At 38.2% G+C, this 19,256-nt stretch overlaps 1 protein-coding gene across 1 annotated transcript in view; it reads left to right on the top strand.

Moving 5' to 3' along the window:
• Nucleotides 1-18,571, top strand: part of PLCB4 (phospholipase C beta 4) — a 420,519-nt gene extending 401,948 nt beyond the window's left edge. Inside the window, exons 33-39 of the mRNA XM_082670036.1 lie at nt 506-581; nt 2,337-2,512; nt 5,669-5,770; nt 11,000-11,057; nt 11,509-11,595; nt 14,607-14,643; nt 17,059-18,571. Coding sequence (XP_082526162.1) covers nt 506-581; nt 2,337-2,512; nt 5,669-5,770; nt 11,000-11,057; nt 11,509-11,595; nt 14,607-14,643; nt 17,059-17,147 — 625 coding nt within the window. The 3' untranslated portion in view covers nt 17,148-18,571. The remainder of the gene's footprint in view (nt 1-505; nt 582-2,336; nt 2,513-5,668; nt 5,771-10,999; nt 11,058-11,508; nt 11,596-14,606; nt 14,644-17,058) is intronic.
• The last annotated feature ends 685 nt before the right edge of the window (nt 18,572-19,256 follow it).

Below are 19,256 nucleotides of genomic sequence, written 5' to 3'. Positions count from 1 at the left end.
ATTGCCTAGTATATATTTCCTACTCACAATAGAGTAAGAAGCAAAAATTACCCTGCATTGCCAAGAAATGCTATTTTTCTCCCTTGTTGGCATGTGTCAAAGACAAAAATCTGGCTTTACAACCAAAGTGGAAGAATTGAAAACTCGCTTCAAGGCTGAGGTCCTATTTTTCAGTTCTCATCCTAAATAGTGTATTATTGAATAAATAAAAAATAGCTTGAAGAAAAGCAGGAACCAAAATGGAAACTCTGACAACAAACCTTTAACAATGAAATAATTGTTAGGTCTGAAATGTCTCTTTGTGTAGTGGTTGAATTGAGTAATCACGATACAGATATTTTGTAAGGTGTGCATCTATTACTGGAAGAACCGAGGCTGCCCAGTGAGCCATGGCGTCTCATGTTTGATGAACAAATTGTCTTCATTGGAAGGCTTTGGAGCAAAGGTTCCTGGGAGAGGAAAGATATCTAATGCCTGGCATGCATTTGTGGTTTTCCATTTTCAGGGGAAGTAATTGTCTCGAAATGAAGAAAGAAACAGAAATTAAAATTCAGACGCTGACATCAGATCACAAATCTAAGGTAAGAAAATACCTATTTTTACAGCAGCAACTGCGGAAGATACTGTGTAATTTTTTAGAAGCTGCACCCAGTTTAAATTAGAAATAACAGTAGCCTGGGGCTGGTCTGGGCTCACTGGCTTGGAGAAGAGCCATTTCATGGAACACCTTTTCCTTAATTTGTAAACATATGCTCACAATATCTATGTTGTCTGCCTCAGAGGCATCAAGGGAAACAACTAAAAGGAAATAGTGTATAAAATACAGAATATGATTCCCTATAGAAGTAACATTGATCATAGGACAGAAAACCACCCATCTTGAGGGTTCAGTAGCTCTTTGATACTTATTCCATCCTAACTTTGCTGTGGAAGTTTGGGATGGGAAAAAATCCAGAGCTGAGATTCTAGGAGATGAGCCTAATTACTTGGATTCCCCCAAAGACACAAGAAAATAGTTTAGGGGACATTAATTAAGATTATTGACATTTTGGAGAGCTGAGCACCAAGGTGCCATCAAGAACATAAATAATTATAATAATTATAAAAGAAAAGAAACTGTGAAAGAAAGTTTCCAACTGTAGCTTTTGGTCAAACCAGCCAGCCTCCGTATGTCTACATGCAGCTCTGTCATCCAGCCAGCGACCCTGCCACACACCTGGGCCAACCAGGCATCCAAGCCGAAGTTCTCTTTGGTGCTGTGTATTTTGTGTCCACTCTGCTATGCAGTCTGTAGAGGCAGTAAGCTGTGTATCTTTAAGAGTTGTTCCCCACTCTCTCTTTCTCTCTTCTTAACTGGAATATGTGAGAATTAACAACTATGCAACATGCCATGATTTTTAAATGCTTTGCATAAATAGGAAGGCAGAAACGTTGGCCACCGTATCAATTTGCTTTTGCTGCGTGAAACACCATGCCGAAATTTAGTGGCGTAAGACAGCTACCGTGCATTAGCTCACAGTTCAGTGGGTTAGAATTTGGGCTATACTCCACTGGACAGTTCTACTGATTTTGGCTGGGCTTATGTGTGTGTCAACAGTCAGCTGGCCTCACTGATAGCCTCACTCAGCTCTCTGGTGGGTAGCTGACTGCTGGTTGTTTTTTTCCTACATGACCTCTCATCCTCCAGCAGGCTAGCACAGGCTTTACCACAGGTTAGCCTCAGGGTTCCAGGCATAGAAAAAGGATAAGTACTTTCCAAGCTTCTGCTTGTATCACATTTGCTACTGTCTTGTGGCTAAAGTAAGTCACAGGTCAGCCAGATTCAAGGAGGTGGAGAAAGAGAATCTAGCTATTGATGAGCTGTAAAACCACAGTGTGAAGAGCATGGATACTCTTTGCAGGAGAAGACTTTCTACCCCAGCATCTGTTCAAATGACACAATAAGTCATGATCCAGGAATAAGAGAACACAGCTCTCTATTCAGATCTGTGGCCTTGTGGAAGTGAACCTGGAAAAATATAAGGTGATGAAGAGAATTCTGATAGAATTGGTAAAGGAGCCCAAAGCCCAGACAAACCAGAGTGTGGGCGAGTTAGGCAGTTGAAAGAACGAGTCATGATTAAGTATTTAGAGCCAAAGTGATTGCTCTATTTTAATAAGCAATGACTTCCTGATTCCCACTGATTAGTACATATTTTTGCAGGTTATATGTGTGTCTACTGATTGACCAAGTAAATTGGTGGGAGGGATCTGAAATGCATGGCTAATACTGTGCTTTCAGTTCCTACCTGACCTGTGAGAATTCCAAGTGGCACCACCCCCTTTTCCCCACGCAGGTCAAGGAGATCGTGGCGCAGCACACAAAAGAGTGGTCAGACATGATCAACACTCACAGTGCAGAGGAGCAGGAGATCCGGGATCTGCACCTCAGCCAGCAGTGTGAGCTACTCAGAAAGCTCCTGATCAACGCCCACGAGCAGCAGACCCTGCAGTTGAAACTGTCTCATGACAGGTGGGAGAGTTAGCTCTAGAAGACACTCCCAATTTTTACAAAAGACTAGTTTTGTGGTGTGTGTGTGTGTGTGTGTGTGTGTGTGTGTGTGTGTGTGTCAAGGTAGTAAGGAAAATCAACTTGACATACAACATTGAGCTTTTACATATATCTTATTGTACAGTTGACGTGAGCAAGAGGAACTATGAGAAATGGCCTCTGCCATCAAAGGGCTTCCAAGCGTTGGCAAGATCTCACACTCCCATGACAAATTAAGTCACGTTACAAGTAGCATATGATACATACTAAAACGTGTCACAGGCTCTACCGCCTCCAAGTGGTCCCAGATGCTTCATAGAATGATAAGGCTGGAGGTGGCCTTTGAAAAATGATCTGGAGCCTCTTAGAAGAGAAGACATAGAAGGAGATAAAGACCAAGCAGTTGAGCTCCTAGAGGATTGGTTCTGATCACTCAGAGGTACCTGAGGAAAGACCCTTGTTTCCACTGTCTGAACTTCTATGAATTCTAGAAAAGCAGGCCTGATCAAGAAATAGCAAAAAGTATCTGTTTATTTTGGTCTCACCCCATTTCAGCAAATTGCATACTGAAGATGATGAGCTGGACTTTTTCCCAGGGCAGAAGAGTGTCTAGGTCAGTTATGTCTTTTTATCACAGCTTTGTTGCAGCTCGCCTGCGCCTTCCTTAGTGCCAACTGTATGCCACAGTTATGGTCTGTTGATACACACAAAAAAGTAGAAAACAGAAGCATTTTACAAACAAATCAAAAAGAAACTTTTAAAATCTAACTGCATGAATTATCTAGGCACATTCTCAGATTTCCAACTTTATTTTGGAGTGATATACAGCCATAAGAACATGAAGTATTTTTGCCATAGTTTCTGATTCTCACATGAATCAACTAAATGAGGTATACTATGCTGAGTTTCCTGTGGGCTAAGTTTCCAGACCCTGTCCATTTTCAAGTATTCTATTTATTTGTATAGGATTAAAAGTTGTCTTTTTTTCCCTTAGAAATGCTCTTGATTTAGTACACAGAAAGGTCTGTTCATTATCCTCCCTTTGACCATTGCTACAATACCAGGTTTTAGGTTTCCACCCTTATTCAAAGATACTTCAAAGAATAAGGTACTCTATTCTAATTTTTTTTCTTTTGAAGTTGAATATAGGGAAAAAATTAGCCCACAACAGCAGGCATTGTCTAAAAAAAAAGTAAATGAATTCTTGCATGACACAGGAAGTCATTTGAAGGAACCATAACCTTAATACTAACTTACCTTAAAAAATAGATTGATGACAGGGGTATTTTTCAAGAAAACAGCAGCATCAAAGCTTTTTCTCAAGCATCCTGTAGTTGTGTTTCTTTGTCACCATCACAGCTGTCGCTCTCGGTTAAAAAATCTTGCCTTCTTAACATTCAGCAGCATTATTTGGTTATAGATAGGTGCTTGTTGAGTGAAAGAAGAGATGATCAATTTAATAACAAGTTATGAAAAATTTTGAGAGCCATTTTCTTGGGCCCAGGAGTTTCTATACATATTCCAGCCCCTGTGGCCCTAAGGTCTCTGACTGAAGAACTCTCTGTTTCAGCTTTGTCCATCCCTTTCCCTGAACTACAAACTCTACTTAAACAACCTCACTACTTAGTCCCTCATTTCCAGGCAGTGCTTCAAGGAGATTGCCACAGGTTCCAGGGAAGATTCTTTGTTAATAATATTCATTTTAGTATTCTAAATTGTATGCTTTTAATGAACTCTTCAATAATATAAAGATATGAGTTTTTGTGGTACACACACGCATTCACACACACAGTGATCAGTCACCTGTAAACATCCTTTTTCCCCCCTATTTCCTATGCTTATTTGAAACCATTTCGTCCCCTTCCTTCCCTTGGGCTGTCAGAAAACAGGATGGTCACTTGTGAGTGTTAGAACATCCTTTCTCTTCCAAGCCATCTGATCCCAAAAAACATGGGGCAAAGCTGGAATATCCTTGTATTTTACTGACCATAAGTGGTTGTCCTTGTGCATTCTTTGATTACTCTCATGCTGTATTCACTATTTACTTTTTTTTTAATTGTATATAGGTTGGTAAACATGATTGCCTGAGATATTTGTATATAGTTTAGGATTTGTAGCTTTTATTATTCAGAATTCTTATGGCATGTTAATGACAGTGTCCTACTCTGGGCAGCTGAATACAACCATTGTGTGGTTAGGGTTAGCTTAGACACACATAATGTCGCTTCTTCCCAGCCCGCCACTGTTACTTCACAGTGACCCACTGCCCCCAGGAGAAGCATCCTCGTGGATCGGGGCTCCTGCCCTCCTTTCCACAGAGTACAAAACAACTTGATGAGCCCAATAGTGAAATAAAAAGTGAACCTAGTCCCGTTGTTACATGTGGAATGTGTTTTCTGTTTATGTTTTCATTTTTTTTTATTAGAGTTAAATATCCATAACATGAAATTTACAATTTAACCATTTTTAAAATGTGTGGCATGAAATATATTCACACTGTTGTGCAACCATCACCACCATCCATCTCCAGAACATTTTCATCTTCCCCAGCTGAAGCTCTATACCCACTAAACACTAGCTCTCCACTCCCCGAATTTATTTTTCTTCTTTCCAGTTTTATTGAGACGTAATTGACATACAGCACTGTATGGTTTCAGGTGTACAGCATAGTGCTTTGGCTTTACATACATCATGAAACGATTACCACAGAAAGTTAGTGAACATTCATCATCTCATATAGATATAAAAGAAAAGGAAAAGAAAAAAATGTTTTCCTTGTGATGGGAACTCTTAGGGTTTGCTCTCTGAACAACTTTCATATATAACGTACAGCAGTGTTCATTATATTTATCATGTTGTACGTTACATCCCTAGGACTTATTAATCTCATAACTGGAAGTTGTTACCTTTTAACCACCTTCCTCCAATTCCCCCTCCTCCCACCCCTGCCTCTGGTAACCAGAAATCTGATCTCTTTTTCTAGGAGTTTGGTTAGGTTTGTTTTTCGTTTTTTGTTTTTTGAAGTATAATTGATCTACAACACTATGTTAGTTCCTATGTTAGTACACAACATAGTGATTCAATAGTTCTATACATTACAAAATGATCACCACCTGTTTGTTTATTTTTAATACATAGGGAAAGCAAGGAAATGCGAGCACACCAGGCTAAGATTTCTATGGAAAATAGCAAAGCCATCAGCCAAGATAAATCTATCAAGAATAAAGCAGAACGGGAAAGGTGAGTCAGAACGCTCACTGCCAGAATATAACATTGACTTGAAGACACAGACTCGACAATATTTCTGTGTGTATACACACACTCACATTTGAGATATAAACAAACCTGTGAGTTCCGGTTGAGAATCCTGCTATTATAACTGCTAGAAGATGTATTATTATTGCTGTAAAACATCTTCTGATTGTTTACTACCACTAGTAAAACAGATTTACATTCAATATATGTGTGCTAATTTACAAACAAAATTATATAAAATATGGCAAGATATCCTTCCCACATCCCATTGGGTCATCCTGTAAGCATCTCATCTGCTCAGGTGTTAAGCCCATTCTGAATGGACTTAAAATCTATATAACGGCATGTAGGATGGTCTTCTTCCCTTGACTGGCCTCGTGCTGTCCTTGACACCAGGCGCCATCTCAAACCACCACCACCCCACACACAGGTTTTCTGGTTCATCCTTGTCTTAGAATGGGTTTCTAGAAACAAAGACAGGAATTTGTGTGCATATGATTTACTGAGGAAAGGATCTTCAGCTAAGGGGAGAGGAGGAAGCAGGAGTGGGCCAGGGCAGGGGCTAAGTAAGGATATGGTCTCGGCTAGAGTTCCTCTTCAGCCTGATCCCAAGCTCTGGATTGTAAACTCTACCATGATCTGTCCCTTTGAACCACAGGTGTCCGGCTTTTGTACTTCTATGTTAATCAGTCATTGGCCACATAGAGTTGGGGGAAGGTTTGTGTGACCTCCAGAAAAGATCCCAGGTGCAAGCCTTTTAGCCAAAACTGGTAAAGGGGACCTGAGAGGACATCAGTAGTCATAGTACCCAAGAGAGGGAGTTAGCAGCACTTGGTTCCCAGTGATCCCAAAAAGCATCTTCACTTGTGATGCTCATGGCTGCCCCGAAAGCCTCTAAGAACACAGATGCTGGTTGCTCCAGAACTGAGAGCTAGGTTAACACAGCAGTGGTCAAGCACAGCAGGATTGCATCTCTTGGAGAAATAGACTTGGATAGAATGTGGCTGCCGGCTGAGTTCACCACCCACACAAAGGCTGTGTTTTATGCTCAACAAAATTCAGAGCAAAGTGAAGATTACCTTTGGGGGTTAAAACGTGAGCATGAAGTTTAAGGCTTTACGTCATTCAGCTGTTGACCATAGGCTGAGCTGTTAGGAAACTTTGCAGCTCCAAGCAAAGTACCCCTGTTTCAATTCCACTGTCTACACAGTCTTTTGTGGACGCTTAGTTGATACCTGATGTTTCCTCCTTGTCTTGAACACAGCAGTAACTGCTGTCCAACTACTTCAATATGGTTGATTTTTAAAACGCATCTCATTTATTAACCATAATTAAAGTTAAACTTGAAATAGGACAAAATATAAAGCATAATACCATCCAGTGCATTTTTATGCTGAAGTTTTGTTGGATTAAATATGGTTTGGAATTAACTGGCCAGCAATAGGATTTGGAATTCCACAGTAATTTGACCTGGAAATGAATTGCCTTTTCAACACTTTGGCCAAGAAATTTCCCAGTAAACATGGAGTGTCATTTGTGGCTCTCTAGGGAGATTGTTACTCAATTTAATCAATGCTCATTTACACCATCATTTTGGGGTAGTTATCTGGTTCTTGTTTATTTTAACAAATTGCCACCCTCTGGACGTTATTCTCAGACAAGGATCTTTGCTTAATGGCCTTGTGTACATGGAAATGACATTGTCCACTTTAGCTGAAAAACACAAAATATTCATGCCATGATAAAACCTCATTAAACTGTTTTAGACTGTCCAAACTGAAATATGGAATTCAACATGATAAATGTGCTAATTATTAAATAGCTCTTTATCATACTTTTTCAATTATGTTGCAAAATGGACTTTAACCCAGTTGAGATCAAGTTATCTTAAATTATGAGTTACTGATAACTTAACCAGGAAAGTTTTTTATTTAATTTCCTTATTTTGACTTATTATACTTATTTATTATAACTCAGTATCCAGTGGTTAGGTGACTCTGAAACATCTACAAATGGCTGGTCTCTTAAAAAATAATTTCTCTATGCCAAATGGTTACCTTTTTAAACACATGCTGTGTGTATCCACCTTATCAAACTACTGAGAAATAAAGTTAAAAATTTATAATCAGAGACCTAAGAAAGACATACAGAAGCTGAAAAATACTTCTATTCTTGGGTCAAAGAAGGCATTTCAACATAAATGACATGATATTTATAACTGAATGACAACATAAACACTGTTGATCAATGTGTCAGAGTTAGCTAAAGCACACAGGAAGAGAAATAATCAGCAAAATAAAGAGGCAACCTACCAAATGCGTGAAAATATTTGCAAACATATATCAGGTAAGGGATTAATATCCAAAATATATAAGCAAATCAACAAAATCAATAGCAAAAAACAAATAATCTGATTTTTAAAGTGGGCAGGGGACCGAATAAACATATTTCTAAAGAAGACATGCAAATAGCCAACAGTATATGAAAAGATGCTCAACACTATGAATCATCAGGGGATGCAAATTAAAACCACAATAAGATATCACCTCACATCTGTTAGAATGGCAGTTATCAAAAAGACAAGAGATAATAAGTCTTGGCAAGGATATGGAGAAAAGGGAACACTTGTGTACTCTTGGTGGGATTGTAAATTGGTGGTGCAGCCACTATGGAGAACAGTATGGAGGAGGTTCCTCAAAAAATTAAAAATAGAACTACCATATGATCCAGCAATTCCATTTCTGGGTATATATCTGAAGGAAATGAAAACACTATCTAGAAGAGATTCCTACATACCCATGTTCATCACAATATTATTCGCAATAGCCAAGACATGGAAACAACCTAAGTGTCTATGAACAGATGAATGGTTAAAGAAAATTTGAGATGTCTATTCAATGAAATATTATTTAGCCATAAAAAGAAGGAAATCCTGCCATTTGGGACAACATGGATGAACTTTGAGAACATTATCCTAAGTGAACTAAATCGGACAGAGAAAAATACTATATATTTGTGGAGTCTATAAAAAAGCCAAATTCATAGAAACAGGGTGGCATGGTGATTACCAGGGGGTGACGGTAGGGGAGTCAATGAGGAGACATTGATTAAAAGATACAAACTTGCAAATATAGGTTTAATAAGTTTTAGGCATTTAATTTCAGCATGGTGAATGTAGCTCACACTGTATATTACTTGAAAGTTGCTAAGAGAGTAGATCTTTTTTTAACATCTTTATTGGAGTATAATTGCTTTACATTGTTGTGTTAGTTGCTGCTGTATAACAAAGTGAATTAGCTATATGTATACATATATCCCCTCCCTCTTGCGTCTCCCTCCCACCCTCCCTATCCCACCCCTCTAGGTTGTCACAAAGCACCGAGCTGATCTCCCTGTGCTATGCGGCTGCTTCCCACTAGCTATCTATTTTACAGTTGGTAGTGTATATATGTCAGTGCTACTCTCTCACTTCGTCCCAGCTTACCCTTCCCCCTCCCCATGTCCTCAACTCCATTCTCTATGTCTGTGTCTTTATTCCTTTCCTGACACTAGATCTTAAAGTGATATTTACAGTGAAAATTATAGCCTAGATGCATATATTTTTTTAAAGAAATGAAAATTAATAAGAAAATGCTCAAAGAGGACATAAAATTAGAAAAATAAACTGAACCCAAAGATGTCAGATGGGAAGAAATCAAAATTTTAGAAGCAAAAAATATTAAAATAGAAAACAAAAAGCAATGGAAGTAAAAAAGTGAAAAAAGCAAAAGCGAAAGCTTGTTATTTGAAAAAAAAAATCAGTGAACCTCCAGCAAGAATGATAAAGAAGAAAGAGATACCACAAATTAGTAGTATTGGGGATGAAAAGGGAAATAACTACAAATACAGTAAATACTTTTGAAAACAAAGACTACTATAAACAATACTACTAATGAATTTGAAAACCTAGATGGAATGGACAATTGCTTAGAAAAACTAAAATATCCAAAACTGACTGTAAAAGAAAGAGAAGACCTGAATAGACCTATAACTATTATAGAAATTCAATCAATTATACGTCTATTTAGTCATGACAAACACTCCACCTCACCAATAATCAGGGGAAATGTGAGTTAAAACAACAGCATGATGCCATTTCAAAAAACTAGCAATTGACAGAAAAGGAAATGTCTGATAGTAACAAGAGTAGGCAAAGATATGGAGAAAGGGTAACACCCAGACACCATAGGTGGGAGTGCAAACTGGGACAGGTACTTTGGAGTAAAGATGAAGTTGTTTACTCCCTACCAACCTGCAAGTCTAGGTTTACATGCTGGAGAAACCTTTGCTCATACGCACAAGAAGATATGTCCTACATTTCATTTATTTAGCCAATAGACAGTGTGCCAAGCATTTCAGGACCCTATGTGCCAAACCATTGTGCATTGTTGGGAAATAACCTACTTTCTATTAATGGCAAAATGAAAATACTGTAATCTACTCAAAAACGGAAAAATCCATGCAGCAGATGAAAATAATGGAATCGTTTGAAACACAGCTATATTTCTTAATCATAAGGCTAAGTTTTAAGTTACAGAAAGAAACCCAGAATATGTTAGCATTTAGGTTAATTTGGAAACCATACAAAACAGTATATGTATAGTCCAGAAGCATCAGCATCACCTGGGAGCTTATTAGAAATGCAGAATCTCAGGTCCACCCCAGACCCACTGAATCACACCCTCTGGGGGTGGGTTCAGAAATCTGTGTTTTTGATAGTATCTCCATGTGATTTGTGTGCATGTGAAAGTTTGAGAAACATTTGTGTGTATTACATATGGATACATCCATATGTAATAAAAATATTAAAACATGGATAGGAAGGTCCACACCAAATTCAGAATAGTGGTTACCTCTGGAGAGAGAGAAAGGAGGGAAGTGGAGTGAGGAAGAATACAAAGGGGGGGTTATTTATATCTGCAATGCTTTATTTCCTTTAAAAATATGACACAAGCATGGTAAAACATAATTAATGTTGACTAATCTGAGTGATGGGTACACAGATTTTTTTTGTCTTTTTCTCTGTACATTGTACATTTCAAAATTCCTCAATAAAAATTAGGAAAAGGAAGTGATAATCCCATCCAAATAATTAAATGGAATATGACTCTTTCTTATTTAATATCATATCCAACTGACGTCATACCAACTGTTGTTTGTACCTGTTGCTTTTAGGCGGGTCAGGGAGTTAAACAGCAGCAACACTAAAAAGTTTCTGGAAGAAAGAAAGCGAGTAAGTATTTTATAATTTTCTTGACACTTTTCCTTTAAAAAACTATAAACAGTAACTCATGCTTAGAAAGCAGACTACTAGCTAATTTGCTTAATTTGCTTTTTCTGTACGTCAAACATTCTAGCTTCTCTTCTCCGCTCCCTGAAAGCTAAATTAATCTCTCACTGAAATTTTTAAGGTAATTATTTGCTCCATTTTATACAGAAAATGAAGCCAGATTTTAATCGTGAACAAGTACTCTTGTTTTCTAAGATTTTGGCAGGAACTATCTTGCCAGTAAAAATTATGGGTTTAAACTCTCCCAGTTTTCAGGCTATTTTTCTTTCTTCTTTTTTATTTTTTTTTATATCCATCACTTAAGTTGCAAACTACCAACCTTCATCCATAAGTTTTAAGATTACAACCCAAAGTTGACCAGATGTTTTGTTTTGTTTTGTTTTGTTTTTTGCAGCTCGCAATGAAGCAGTCCAAAGAAATGGACCAGTTGAAAAAAGTCCAGCTTGAGCACCTCGAATTCCTAGAGAAACAGAACGAGCAGGTATTTCACCTAAAAAGCATAAAAAGTTGTAGGCAGCCAGCCAGCTTCGGGAGGCAAATGCCTTAGGTCAGAGTCACCCTTCTGCTAAAGCCCGTGGCCTGAGTAGTGGCACGGAAAGATGGCTAGAAAAATTTGGTGCCTACTGTACTTACCCCATTTCATCCACCAAGAACAGAAAGTATTCTTTTTTGAAGTGGGAGAGGAATGTGGCTGTGGGGAGAAAAGAATCAAAAGTCATGTTTTGATTAGATTATGGGGATTCTAAGAAGGACATTACTGAGAGGAGGAGAAAACAGGTTACAAATTGTTTCTTCATTTTCACTTAGAGTTTTATCACTTGTACCCTAGAGACAAGTGAGGTTGCGTTTAAAAGCAAATGAGAGAGACCACCTACTTTCAACCTCAATCTAAAAGTGAAGTTATAGAACCTTATTAGGCCTTACAAGTGAAACTTAGAGGCATGAGCCACCATAACTCTACAAACCACTGGAAGTGAGTGGATACCATACTCTTGGTGCTAAACGCTAAATATACACAAATAAAAATAAACACAAAAAATGTACACAAATAAAAAGAGTTATCCAAAATCCAGCTATTTAGTAGCTATCAGGCATATACCAACACCAGGATAAATGTGTGTTTACCTCGAGCAGTACATATAGATGGGCTATAGCCCATCGGCCATCCGCACTCTCATTTCAATTTGATGGAAGTACCTCTAGCTTATGTGGCAAAATGACCCTCAGCAGCAGTTAAAATTTCAGTCTGTCTCAGTCAATACATCTCTTTAGCTGTAGCTGGTTTGGAAGTTTCTAGATAATTCACTTCAATATAGAAGCTTTAAAGAGGTTTTGCTGAAATACGTACTTGTACTACATTATTCTTTCCTATTTCTTTTCATATATAAAGTAATACTATTTAAGGTATATTTTTTAAGAGTAAATGGCTTCCACTGAAGAACACCTAACTGGAAATTACACTAAAAACTACCTTTGAGAAAGTAAAACAAAACCATAAAATCTTTTTTTTTTTTTGTATTGCAATTGGGTAACAAATAAATCCAACTTCTGGTTTCAGATTCTTTACTTTTTGGTTGATAGAAGTTTTACTCATGGGCATACTTCTGAGTTATGTTTCCCATTTCCTTTCCAGCTAAATGCTTCTATTCATGAACAGTCCACAGATCCCTAAGGGGGACAATAAATGTTTATTGTCCCATGGGCCCAACTCATTTGACCAACTCATAGATACATCACCTTCTGGTACAAGTTACTAATGATTTTGCTCCTAAAGCATTTCTCAGAAAGTGCTGGGGTGGGGGGCGGGGGGGGGATGGGAGAATGAGTAGGGGTAGAGCCACCATCTCCAAAACAATAGAATCCACTTTAGTGAATCAGGACTGGGTGGGGATAAGGATGCCTTAGAAGAAGGCACAATGGAGGTAAGATGCAGTTATGTTTCAGTTAGCTAAATTAAGAAACTACTTAGAAATCATTGTGTTGCTTGGCAACAAGTTTGACTAAAGAATATAAATGTGCTAAAAATTACTCATCACTACAATAGTGGTGTATATCAGAGCTAGAGAGTATGGTTACCTAGTCTTTTCAGTTTGAGAGCTAAATTGCATAATTTAAAAATCACTTTGGGCTTTTATCCTAATATATGTGTAACTCAAATCACACCAGAGTTCTTGCACTGAAATACTGGATTAGTGATAACTGTACTGATTGGATCATATTGGGAGAATAGTGACCTTTTGTTCCAAAAATTCATATAATGCCTTTCAGTGGGTCACAGGTAATGTCTACCACCCATACCTGATACTTTGAGTCACAGAAGCTTAGGAAAAAACATGAGAAAGCTTGAGATTTGATGAAGATTTAATGAGATTCCATGAAAAGAAATTCAAGATATAGTGACACTTCCAGCAAATGTAGAATTAGGACTTGAATTTCTTTGTTAAGCTTTGCTTTACAAATATGGCCTATTCTATAACAAATTCAATCCCAGGTATTTCTGGTATACCTTTTTTTTTTTTTGGAATTTAAAGATCAGAGACCTCTCAATTCAGTTACTCGGTGTGTTTCAACACTGTCATAGACACAGGGCAAAAGACATAGTGACTCTGTTTCTTCCCTCATAATAGGCGAGGTCTGGAACCATTTGGAGAGCTCCCTTTAAAACCAATATTTCATTGGCAGAAAACAGTTTCCTGTCTCCAGGCAATCCCAAACTTGTATAACAATCTCCCAAACTACTGTTAAACCCCAAGACTTTTTTCTGTTTCTAAGCCAAAAATAAATGAATTTTAACATTCTCCCATAATACCTCCCTTTAAGGTTTCTTACTTGCTTTCCTGTGACCCTAATCGCCTAAATTCTCCCAGTCACTCCCAAAAAAAAGCCTGGAATCGATCTACTTCATTAGCTAGACAATGTTGAGGGCATTGGTAGAAACAACTCAAGTTTTCATATATTTGGGTCCTGACTCTGGATCCTAACTTCATATGGCCTTTTAAAGCCTCCTAATGGCCTTGTCTACTTGGTCAGCCAGTTATTCATTTAAAACTCCAAAGGGTTTTTGCTGCTGTTTCCCATCGACCTCCCAGCCACACAGGAGCTCATCCTTCTTGACACGCACCATTTCAAACCTGAAATGCTCCATTACTGTCACACCCAAGTTTTAAAAATTGATTTTTGCCATCAATCCTATCATTTAATAAAGAAAGATGAGGGGGTCTCGCTCAAGGGAGGGTTCCCCACTCACTGCCCCACAAGAGAGGCGCAGTCTGGGTTAATAGGCATCGGTCGTTTGTTTTGTTCTTTTTTTTTCTGTTGAGATCAACTTGGGGGAAGTTTGTCACTGACGGTTGTATACATGTTTTAGTCTTAGCTTTTTGCTTTTCTGTATATGGTTTTGCATTCATTTTTCAAATTCACTTCAGTATTCATTTATTTTCTTTGTTTTGTATGTATGACTCAATTTTGACATTACTATTTTTGTACAAACAGCTTTTGAAATCCTGTCATGCAGTGTCCCAAACGCAAGGTAGGACTGAAAACTCTGATAAGCAAGACATTGCCTTCCTGCTCAACTACATCCGTATTCTTGGTGCTTTGATGATTCACATCTGCTCATGACTAGTTAAGATCACAAGGGTTTGATTTAAAAGTGTGACTATTTAATGCTTGGATTTCTGATGTAATATTCAAACCAAAATGGCCAACATCTTGAGAGAATTATTTCTGATGGAGTTTTAGTAGCCTTTCCAGTTGCAGACCTGGGGAACTCAAGTCATGCTAATGAAGATGTACCCAGGCATCAAAAACAGTGATGTATGGTTGTTGTTTGGACAGACCACAGCTAAGACTGGGTCACAGAGTCATATCTTTCACAAACATTAATATGACTGCCATCAATTTTTAGAGCACCCTGGTAAAAGTTCATTGGTGGTTTTTAATGACAAAGAGTTATGGTTTGCGTGCAGAAACATTATACAATGTCATTATACAATGACTCTTGGCATGCTTTGTGTTAGATCCAATCTGCCAGGGACCTTAATCACCCCTTATAAGTGACCATATGATTTATTGTTCAAACAAGATAGTTTTGAAAGTGAAAGGGGAAGCTGTTCATAATAGCCAAGACCATGGGCATAAATTGAAACCGTCCTTGACAAGTGGGCATGGATGGTCACCCTGCTCATATGAGAAGCTAGCTCTTGGAATCCTTTTTTAGTGTTAATATGATCCTTCTTTCTAAACAGTGTTCAATATTGTCTTTAAATGCTAGAGGGGGAGAAGCATAGGGAATCCTTTATTACTACTTAGTGAACATAAAAGTATTTAATTTCAAGTCCTGATAATGTTTCACTGTCATCTCTTATGAATATTGCTTGTGTCATAGTTTCATGTTTGTATATTTTTCTCCATTTCTTCATTTCTCTATTAGAGCATTATTATATCTCAGGCATAAAAAAATCTGGGGAGGGGGAACCGTCCATCCCAAATGTAAGCAGAAAGTTATCATCTTTAATGTTATTATCCATCCTCACCAAAATGAAATTTAAAGCCACAATATAAAAATAACGATAAGGGCTTCCCTGGTGGCGCAGTGGTTGAGAGTCCGCCTGCCGATGCAGGGGACACGGGTTCGTGCCCCTGTCTGGGAAGATCCCACATGCTGCGGAGCAGCTAGGCCCGTGAGCCATGGCCGCTGAGCCTGCGCGTCCGGAGCCTGTGTTCTGCAACGGGAGAGGCCACAACAGTGAGAGGCCCGCGAACCGCAAAAACCAAAAAAACCCATAAAATAAACAAACAAACAAACAAAAATAATGATAAGAAGGAACTCACTCTATGGTCTGTGGGTTAAACTAATTTTGTAGCAGGACTTCATTTGGGACATTTAGATGCTCATAGTATGATCTGCAGAGTTGACCAAATCCTCCCAATGACCTTCCATTTGGTTGGAATACCTAAGTAGACATGAATAGTAACATCAGAGCTCATGAGAGTCCTCCTCTTGAGTTATATCTTTCTATATCCATGTTTCCATTTTTAAATGCCCTTTATTTCAAAATGATGTGTCACTAAAAAAGGACAGGGTGCTTTATTGTTCCTCTGAAAGATCCATGTATTGGGTTGGAAGAAAGCATGCGGCTGGAAAGTAAAAGATAAAATGAACCAATTGATTTCCCCTATTTTGCCAGGCAATGATTTGTCATCAGAACCTGTCCCCATATGACGCCTTTCCACCCCCCAAATCAGCTGGTTGTCTTCTTGACAGCCTTAATTCATGAGATTGAGTTCACCGTGGCTTACTTCCTGGGGTGGACCATAAAAAATGAATGACTCCAGAGAAGTGAGAGCCTATGAGGATAGTTTTTGGACAATAGCATTCCAGGAACCCTACATATTCCTGTAACGTTCTGTTTGCAGCATACTCCAACCAAATCAATGTGATATGCTCCCACCTGAACTTCTCCATCAGTGAAATTCTTAGGCAACTACTTTAAATTAAATTTCAGGCTATTTGGGGAATAAATCGTGCATAAGCAATGCATATTCTAAAAGTGATCAAATTATCTACACACAGTCAAGGCATGTCAATCTGTAGAAACTAAATCAAACAGTTAGACACGACATAATCTATGAGTAACAGGCATAGCCTCTTCTCAAATTGTTTTCCTGGTACTGTGTGGACCAGTCCTTCTCAGACTTTAACGTGCATAAAAATTTCCTGGCGATCTTATTAAAATGCAGATTCTGGGTCAGTAGGTCTGGGGTGGAGTCCAAGATTCCGCAAAGATCCCAGGTGATGCTGATGATGCTGGTCCATGGACCACACTTTAAGTAGCCAGGACATAATGACAAGCATCAAATTTACGGGAGAAGAGAGGTTGGGTTTGCTCTATGGCTTCAGGAGAGGATTTCAACATGTAAGGTCACGTTTCTGATGTTACAGGCGAAGGAGATGCAGCAGATGGTGAAATTGGAAGCCGAGATGGACCGCAGACCAGCAACAGTTGTGTGAAACTCCAGGATGCAAACTGAAACCGCAGAACCACTGCATCAAAAGAGCACTCCCAAAGTTCTGAACACAAATTCCGTGGAAGAAAGCTGATGTCTTTTGCGTTTCCTTTATGTATAGACAAGATGTCACCTGAAACCACAGAGAATTATGTACTTCTCTTAAATATTTTGAATACTGAATTTCCTTGGCCAACTAAAAGTAGCTACAAATCCCCCAAAATTATGATTCCAATAAGGCAGAGTTTACCCATTGATCATACCACTTAAACATGTTTGCTATAAAGTACCATCACAGATAAATGAGCTTGGTGTTAACAACTCTGCTTTGTGATGCATTAGGACATGTTTGAGCAACAGCAAAAATAGTGTATTAGCCATGTGATAGTAAGCGCATGCACTAGGGGGAAAAAAAACTCTGTCTACAAATTTATCAGCAGAAGTGGTGATCTGCTAGACAAATAATCTGGGGGAATTTTTCTACATCTAAGTTACCTCATCAGTAAGTGCCAAGTCTCCACCATGCCATAAGAAGCTAACTTCCTGTAACAGTTGTGGAAATTATTAGAACAATAGAAAAAAAAAGAACAGTGTCCCTGTGCCAAAACCCATCAGTGCTCAAAAGGAGAACTCTGTCAGGCACTTTTAAGAAAGTTGACATCTGACATTGCTTTCTAGGAATTGCTTCTGCCAATTCCAGATTATTACAGCTCACTCTTACACCATAAAGATTGTGAAGTGGTTATTGGCAAACGTTTGTAAATGTGACCATGTATAAAGTATTTATACTCCTAATTCTCACTGTCAGAGAGCAAAATCATCTAAGTATTGCCACATGACAAGATTAGTAAACAGGAATACTAGAACTATGTTTGCATGATACACAAGCACCAATTACGACTAATCCGTACACAGTTAACCTAATGCAAGTAAATACTGGTTAAGAAAATGTATGGCACAGAATATAATTTGACTCTCAAGACTTTTAGCATAATGAAGAAGTCTATATATATGTGTATATGAATTATGTGGGCATTCTTGATACTTCAAGTTCTAGTTTCAAAAAAAATACATAACTAATTTAATTTTACACAAAAATATTTATGCAGATTTTCAGAATTTCATATCAGGAAATAACCTTTTTATGTCTGTTAAATATCAAAACAATTTGCTACAGTGTTAATCTGCATGGTCTTTAAGCCTGCTGTAGTTGTGTTGCAGAGAGTGCATGAAGAAGTCCCCCCTGGGAATGGAGCCATGCCCCAAAGCCCAGAGGAGTGCATGGAAACTGTAATCTAGAGCTAATCAGATTACTGATTTTAGGGCACAAACCACCAACTTAATTGTTGTATATGCTTGTACAGATTGATTCTGTGTGTTCCTCTGAATAAGGCAGAGAAAATTATGTTACCATCAATATTGAAATTAAACTTCCAACTTCTCTAATAAAAAATGAAAACACATCTAACACCCGTCAGAGTATTTGCTCCCAAAGATGCTTTCCAGTGTACTTTTCCTGTTTCATAAAAGATCTCTTCATTGAAGGGGGCTTATGCATGACCCAACACATTTTGCTCCTGACACAAAACAGGCTGATTCTAGTTGACTCCCAATGTAAAGTACTTGTTTTTTTTTTCTTTTTCTCATATTTATCCTTTGAACTGGCTTCTGTGAAATTCTCTGGTTCCAAATTTCCTTATCTGTAAGACAGTGGAGTTAGACTATGTATCTTTCAACACTAACATCCCATGAAAAATGATGGCTATTAAAATGGTACCACATTTGGATGGCCAGTTTTCAGACATTCCAAATGGCTCCCTCATCAAATCAAATAGCTTCTTCCCAGTGCTCACCATTCTGTAGCACTTGACTGAATCCATCACTCCCCTGCTCTTTGCTCTTCTTCTGAGAGAGAAGCAGAAAAAAGTAGGAGCAAACTCTTACTTTTCCCATTTTTCTGATTATTTCTTCTCTGGCTTTTCATCCTCCTACACTGCCATAAGTATTTCTGAGGTCCAGCTTAAATCCAGAGCCGGTTTTTTTCTTTAACCCAGATTACTTTCAGTGTTTGAGATATCTTACTCCCTGAAAGGATCCATTGTAATAGGATGAAAATGTACACATAGCTCAAAT

The sequence above is a fragment of the Grampus griseus genome, assembly GCF_964374135.1.
Source record: "Grampus griseus genome assembly, chromosome: 14".
Lineage (NCBI taxonomy): Eukaryota > Metazoa > Chordata > Mammalia > Artiodactyla > Delphinidae > Grampus > Grampus griseus.
This window is presented reverse-complemented; position numbering and strand designations above follow the sequence as displayed.